General features: G+C 39.9%; 1 protein-coding gene across 2 annotated transcripts in view; it reads right to left on the bottom strand.

Annotated features, from left to right (window-relative positions):
* The window catches only part of tbc1d14 (TBC1 domain family, member 14), a 22,068-nt gene that overhangs the window by 6,178 nt on the left and 8,390 nt on the right, over nt 1–7,500 (bottom strand). The window contains exons 6-13 of one of the 2 annotated variants that reach the window (XM_035519716.1): nt 6,527–6,609; nt 6,311–6,428; nt 6,072–6,178; nt 5,616–5,702; nt 4,733–4,827; nt 4,260–4,331; nt 2,848–2,976; nt 1,322–1,431 (exon numbers count right to left, since the gene is read on the bottom strand). In XM_035519716.1, the coding sequence (XP_035375609.1) occupies nt 1,322–1,431; nt 2,848–2,976; nt 4,260–4,331; nt 4,733–4,827; nt 5,616–5,702; nt 6,072–6,178; nt 6,311–6,428; nt 6,527–6,609 (801 nt within the window). The remainder of the gene's footprint in view (nt 1–1,321; nt 1,432–2,847; nt 2,977–4,259; nt 4,332–4,732; nt 4,828–5,615; nt 5,703–6,071; nt 6,179–6,310; nt 6,429–6,526; nt 6,610–7,500) is intronic. The other variant, XM_035519717.1, reaches the window with a different exon arrangement.

The following is a 7,500-nucleotide window of genomic DNA, read 5'->3' as shown; positions in this document are numbered from 1 at the left end:
ACCCCTCACACATGTGCTCTGAGGCAACTGTGACACACATGCTCACACAAACGCGCTCAGATATGAACATATAAATATATATAAATAAATTATTTCCTAATAAACTGACAGCATGCAAAAGCAAGAAAAAGTCACACATGGCAAAAGCTGTTTCAGAACACACACACACGCACACACACACACACCCCCCAACCTTTTAAATGATGTGCTAACCACATCAAGTAGGTGAGAAGCTTCCAGAAACCTCTACACTTCTCCCTCACAAAACCAGCAGCATATTATCAGCATCTTTACATTTATTAGTAGAAATTAAATAATTTCTGAAAGTCTATTAAAGAATTAAAACATTTTTTGTAAAAAACAAACAACCCAAAAATATTTGTAAGGCTTTTCTTTTTTTCTTTTCTTTGATGTTCAGGGTTGTGGAAACGATACCATGCTGCACACCCTACCAGTCGAGTCACCCCTCCTCTTTAACACTTTTTTACATTTTACAAAAACAATGAAATAACATGGATGCAATTGTGTTAAACCAGAATTGACCGTGTTAGATTTTACATTCCTCAAAGTCACCACCCTTTACTGCGAGGACACTCTTGGCGTTACCATGATGGCAGCTCTGCACGCTGTTGGAGTTACCGTGACGACAGCTCTGCACGCTGTTGGCGTTCCCTGAACCAGCTTCATCAGGCATATGTTTGATTCGGAAATCAATTCATATAAAGGCTGTGAACATCCACCATTTATATTTGTGTCAAAAACAAATGCCTTAAGAGCATAAAATACAGACATACAACCATTAAGGAGTGTCCAAACTTTTAAACTGTACTATTTGAATTAAAAAGCTTATTCACACTAACCACATTAAGATAAAGTGAGACTTAAGAGAAACCGCTCAGAAAGATAAAGTTCCTAATCTCACTTCCACATCTGAAACATATAACATCCTGTGTAAGGCAATTACCAGAAAAACCACAGCATTCTGTCAAACATTCATGAACATAATGAAGAGTGAAGAGTAATGGAGTTGTTGGCATTGTTGGCATCTTCTCTCCTAAACAACACATGGTTCTCCTGCTACCATGACAATATGCTGCACATTAATAAGTCCAGCTACAGGATGGGCCCAGGCACCGCTACAGGACGGGATCAGGCGCCGCTACAGGACGGGATCAGGTGCCGCTACAGGGTTGTACTGAGCTGCCTGTTCTGCTCATACCAAAGTCTGCCGAACTCAAACCCAAATGCCTTAAAACCCCTGATGCTGTTTGTGTCTCTACCAGAGACGTGGGGAGGTTCAGGACGAGGAGATAATACGTACCAGTCAATCAGGTAAATATCAGGTGTCAAGCTGTTACTCTTAAAATGTGCAAATAGCTTTGGTAGATTTTCTTCGAAGAACACTTCAAATGCAGCAAAGTAGGTCAGCATCTGAACAGACAAAACAAACCTTACATTAAGGAAACCTTTTCCACACGTTACAAACATGCTAATGGTTCATATTCAGCAAATACTTGGAAACTGGCAAGTTATAACCCATGCAAAAACAGTTCAATATAAACTGACTTCGCAATCTGTTAATATACAATATGAATATAAAGTGTACAATATGATAGTTCTATATGATATATATATATATATATATATATATATATATATATATATATAGAACAGTTCTATAATATATAATCTATAATAAATAATATGAACATGTTAATATAAGGTTTATATAATGAATATCAGTATGTCAGTATGTTACATTTATAAATTAATAAATGTATTTATTATATCAAACAGTTATATAATATATAATACAATATAATAAAAACCCAATATAATATACAATACATAATATGAATGTGTTAATATAACAAATGTTAATATGAATATCAGTATGTGTTTTATTGACATATTAATAAATGTATTATTAATATTAATAAATGACTCACAAAACTAAATTGTTCAAATGATTCTAACAATAAATGATTCTGCAGCTTGGACACACACACACACACTCTCTGAAGAAAGGTGATGTGTGTCATTTTAGAGCTGGTGAACTCTCAGGAAGCAATGGTTCTTGCTGATATGCAGCAGATATGCCAACACCTCCACCCAAACACCACCCTCATTTAGAAATCTCACCTCCAGCCAAACAGTTATGTTATAAACAGTTAGATAATACAGCTTAGTTCTTATAAAGTGAGAAAATCTGTGAAATGCATACACGCATGCGCACTCGCACACACACGTGATGACTTGCCTTCATTGCCCGTTTCTGAATTAGGTCCTAAAGCTGAACGCGGCTGATACTCATACTGAGTCATGAAATAACACCATGGACCCGCCAACCCCAGCCAGCAGGACTGAGACACACAGCTAGGCCTGAGTGTGTGTGTGTGTGTGCACAGGGGTGTGTGTGGGTCTCACAAGGCTATGGTCCACTGTGTAGAAGGGGCCTGAGTGTGTGTGTGTGTGTGTGTGTGTGGGTCTCACAAGGCTATGGTCCACTCTGTAAAAGGGGCCTGAGTGTGTGTGTGTGGGGATCTCACAAGGCTATGGTCCACTCTGTAGAAGGGGCCTGAGTGTGTGTGTGTGTGTGTGTGGGTCTCACAAGGCTATGGTCCACTGTGTAGAAGGGGCCTGAGTGTGTGTGCGTGTGTGTGGGTCTCACAAGGCTATGGTCCACTCTGTAAAAGGGGCCTGAGTGTGTGTGTGTGTGGGTCTCACAAGGCTATGGTCCACTCTGTAAAAGGGGCCTGAGTGTGTGTGTGTGTGGGTCTCACAAGGCTATGGTCCACTCTGTAGAAGGGGCCTGAGTGAGAGTGTGTGTGTGTGTGTGTGTCTCACAAGGCTATGGTCCACTCTGTAGAAGGCCATCTGGCAGGGTTTGTTCAGCAGATTGGCAAAAGCAATGAAGGTCTCAGCAGTGTCCATGTTCAAGATCAGCACTGCTGCAATGAAGGACATACCCTGAACCTGCACACACACCGACACAGAGACAAAAAAGAGCCCACATGTGAATCAGGGAGAGTCACTCAGAAGGAGGCACTGTACACCTGCAGAGCTAAATATTGATTTTTATCTTAATTAATTGTATCTTCTTCCTTATGATCCTTATGATATATTCTGTAATGTCAATTAAGGCGAACTCCAATTACATCACACATCTAACTGAACTTGGCCAATCGAGTGCTTCTGCACACACACACACACACACACACACACACACACACACACACACACACACACACACACACACACACACACACAGCTGTAGTGAGCGTAAAGGGACACTGATGTTGTCTGTAAGTGACCTCAGAATAACACACCAAACACAAGCTCTCTGCAGGGCTGTGCCATCAGTTCTGTACTAACGCAATGAATCACACTGAATGTACACACACGAGCTACGTGAGGCACGCGGTCTAGGCAGAGCATTTGTAAACAGGAAGAAGCGGTGGGGTCAAATGCTCATATAGATTTTCACACACACACTCACACACACACACACACACACACACACACACAAACCAGGTTCTGCTCTTGTGAAGAGAAAGGTATTTAATTTCACAAGATTCTCCCTATCACACACAAAAGAATTGTCTGGAGGTAGAAAGCAGCCGCTTTTACAAGGTTTCCCTTTGAGTGGACTCTTCTCTCCCTGAACACTGAACGTGTGTTTATTGAAAGTCAGTCAACGACAGAGTGTTCTTATGTAACGTGTGTGATGGAAAATATTATTTGATCATGTATTATGTGATTCATATGTAATGATTCATATATAATCATGTTAATCCTTTCCATCATATAATCCTATATGAATGGTTTAGTCTGCAAACTCTGACTCTCTGTATATTGTGTGAACAAATGACTGTGGGAATGTTGCTTTATGACCTGCATGTGTTGTGACCTGCAGGGGTCATAAAGAGGGATTAGGCTTTTGTTTTCTTGCAAATGGTGTCTGTCCTTTGAAGCGTCCTGGCATATGCAGGAATGTTCATCACCAAATGGAGCAGGGAGTGCGTAAACAAGATCACAGAGCACCCCCTCCCTGGGGAGGAGGTTGAAGTTTAGATATAAGGAGTAGAGTCAGTCTACCCATTTAGAGCTTTGGCTTTCGAGCATTAGCTCTCACACAGCTGTGTTTTGTGTGTCCTATTTTCTTTATTAAATTACTCTTTTAATCACGTCTGACTTGCTGTTTGTTCAAAATTCCACCACACGTGTGTGTGTTCATATAAGACACTAAACAAACGTACGTATCCAACATCAGGCCTGTAACAGGTGTACGCTCCTAGAACGCTGTGGAGCACATCATGGTATGGGCCTCCCTGTCAAACACACACACACAAACACATGTAAAACTACTGAATTTTACAACAGAGAACACTGTAAATTAACATTTATAGTCAAGATAACATCTCATTAATATAGTTAAGATAATATGTTAATATAGTTAACTGCGGATCAGCCCTTGAAGATTTATTCTCCTCAGTTAAGACTTTAAAGAAACATTATGTTATTAATATTAATTAGAATATGAAGCTCTTATTGCTTAACAGAGTAGCACACAGGAACACTGTCATTACTGACACCTCTGAATAAATACACAAACGACACGTGTTAGGAGCAAACTCACAACCCTCACATCAACTACATCCTAAAACAATCTCAATTCCACACACACACACACACACACACACAAACACCCCAGAGGCAGGGAAGCATCTACCTGCTGGAAAATGCAGAGGCTGGGGAAAGTTCTAGAGATGTCCAACTTGATGAGCTCTAGACTGGCCTCTCGGTCGGCATGAGATGACCCTGTATCTGGACACAACAAATAAAAGGTCAAAGTTCATTCAAAAGATACTTTAAGAGGGAAAATGTCTACACAAAACACGCTTGGTACCAAAGTCTTTTATTTTTATATATATATATATATATATATATATATATATATATATATATATATATATATATATATATATATATATATATATATATATATTTATATATATATTATATATATATATATATATATATATATATATATATATATATATATATATATATATATATATATATATATATATATATATATATATATATATATATATATATATATATATATATATATATATATTTTTTTTTTTATTTTTTTTTTTTAGATATATATATTATATAAAAATAAAAAAAAAACATCATATAAACGTGTCATTTATATCACATCAAATTTGTCATTACATTGCATTTACACAGGATTAAGGTACATGGAAAGTGCTATAAAACATACATGTGAATATTGTACAGTAGCTACAAAATGTCTATATTCTACAGCACAATTATAAAATGTGTATGTGAATATACTACAGTATTACTACAAAATGTATATGTGAATATACTACAGATATATTCTAGGCTGATAAAATAAGAATACATGCATATAACATATATTGAATACATGTTACGATATTTAGAACATACATATGATATTTATTATACATGCATGTATGATATTTATCACATACATGTGATTCTTTACATACATGTTGTGTGTTACATATAAAATGAGTGTAAAAGTGCAATTGGGACAAGAAAGAAGATCACACACTCACTCACACACACACCTGCTGTGCTGATAGCAGTAGTGGGAGCAGCGCTGCATTTCTCTTTTGCTCTTGCCAAGCAGATGTTAAATAACTCTGGACAAAAAAACAAAACAAAAAACAAAAAAACACACACACGTAAGTCTACAAAACCTCAGGTGTTTCTCTCTTACCACATTCATGTCCAGCCCTAGTCCTGCAGAACCACACATCATAAGTTAGGGTTTCCTCCTCTAGTACCCTGGTGAAAGGTGCTGTACCCCTGAACTGTGCCAAGGTACACCAAATGTGGGCATCTTATGCCCTCTGGTGGCGAGGCAGGCTAAAGTAATCAATGAATGCAAGTAAAGGAAGAATAATCCATGTGCATGCCTAACACACACAAACACACACACAAACACACCAGGAGTTACTGCCAAACTAACACACCATATAAAATCACAATCACACACACACACACACTACCATGTGTGATGTTGAGGTCATTGCCAATGGCCAGGCGCCACACTCTGCCGCGGACACTAGGGGGCACTCCCTGCCACCACAAGTCCCTCACCCGCCTGGAGGAGCGCCTGGAGAAGAGGGAGGAGTGAACACAGAGAGGAGCGCTCAGAGGGCCAGTGTTTTAAAGATAACTGAAACCAACACAGTGACAGTTCGGCAGCATCTCCTGGCGCTGGTATATGTGTGTGTGTGTGTTTTACAAGGTGTGCCAGTTCGGCAGTATCTCCTGGTTCCAGGTGAGGGCAGCATTGCCGATGCTCTCCTCCAATTTAACCCGGTCCTCAAACTGCTTCCTTCTCTTCTGGGCCTCCTTCAGCTCTGAGAGAGAAAGAGTGTCCAAGACGTCTCCTGCTTACACTCACACATCCACCTGCTCCCCAGGGCCCTAAAACCCCAGCAGTTCTGTCACCCCTCACCTCTTTTCCTGGCCTGAGCCACCATCTCCTCGTACTGCTGCTGGTGCTTCTCTGCCTCCTCTACAGACTTGGCCGGAAGGTTCCTTTAGGACCACAAACACACACACACACACTCACTCACCCCTGCAGGGATGGCACAGATGTTTTAAAAATCTATTATTACAGACAACTGATTGAATTTAATTTAACATTAATCTACAATCTAACTGAACTGATTACCTTGTTAAAATAATGTAATTGGGTTAATACTGTATTACTTTTTAACCCATTAATTGCCAGCGAGTTTGGCAACAGTGCCAGCCAGTATAGCCAGCACCAAGCTCCCACAAACTCCCCAGCCCTAGGGTGACGGTCCTTTACTGCAGGACAGTCCCTGCACCCCTGACAAACTGCACAACTCCGCCAGGACAGAGGCCAGATAGCTGGAGAACGTACAGGATGCTGAACCTGTGGAGGGCACTGACTCAAACACTCTTCAGCCAGAAATCACACACTTACAGTTTTAACTTTTATATTTTTAACGTCATATAACTTTTATCCAACATGTACAAAGTCATGTGAAATGACTGGTGCATACATTAAAAACAAATCGCATGTTCACTCACACACACACACATGAGATGGGTGATTATCTAACTATGATGGTGTTTATAGGGAGATATCGCAGTGATGTGTCAGTCAGTGACATCATCCATCACCCCAAGCCTAACACACACGCACGCACACACACACACATGAGATGGGTGATTATCTAACTATGATGGTGTTTATAGGGAGATATCGCAGTGATGTGTCAGGCAGTGACATCATCCATCACCCCAAGCCTAACACACACACACACGCACACACACACACATGAGATGGGTGATTATCTAACTATGATGGTGTTTATAGGGAGATATCGCAGTGATGTGTCAGGCAGTGACATCATCCATCACCCCAAGCCTAACACAAACACACACACACACACGTGT

This window comes from Electrophorus electricus, chromosome 19, assembly GCF_013358815.1.
Source record: "Electrophorus electricus isolate fEleEle1 chromosome 19, fEleEle1.pri, whole genome shotgun sequence".
Taxonomy (NCBI): Eukaryota; Metazoa; Chordata; class Actinopteri; order Gymnotiformes; family Gymnotidae; genus Electrophorus; species Electrophorus electricus.
The sequence above is the reverse complement of the archived record's forward strand: the minus strand, read 5'-3'. Positions and strand labels throughout refer to the sequence as shown.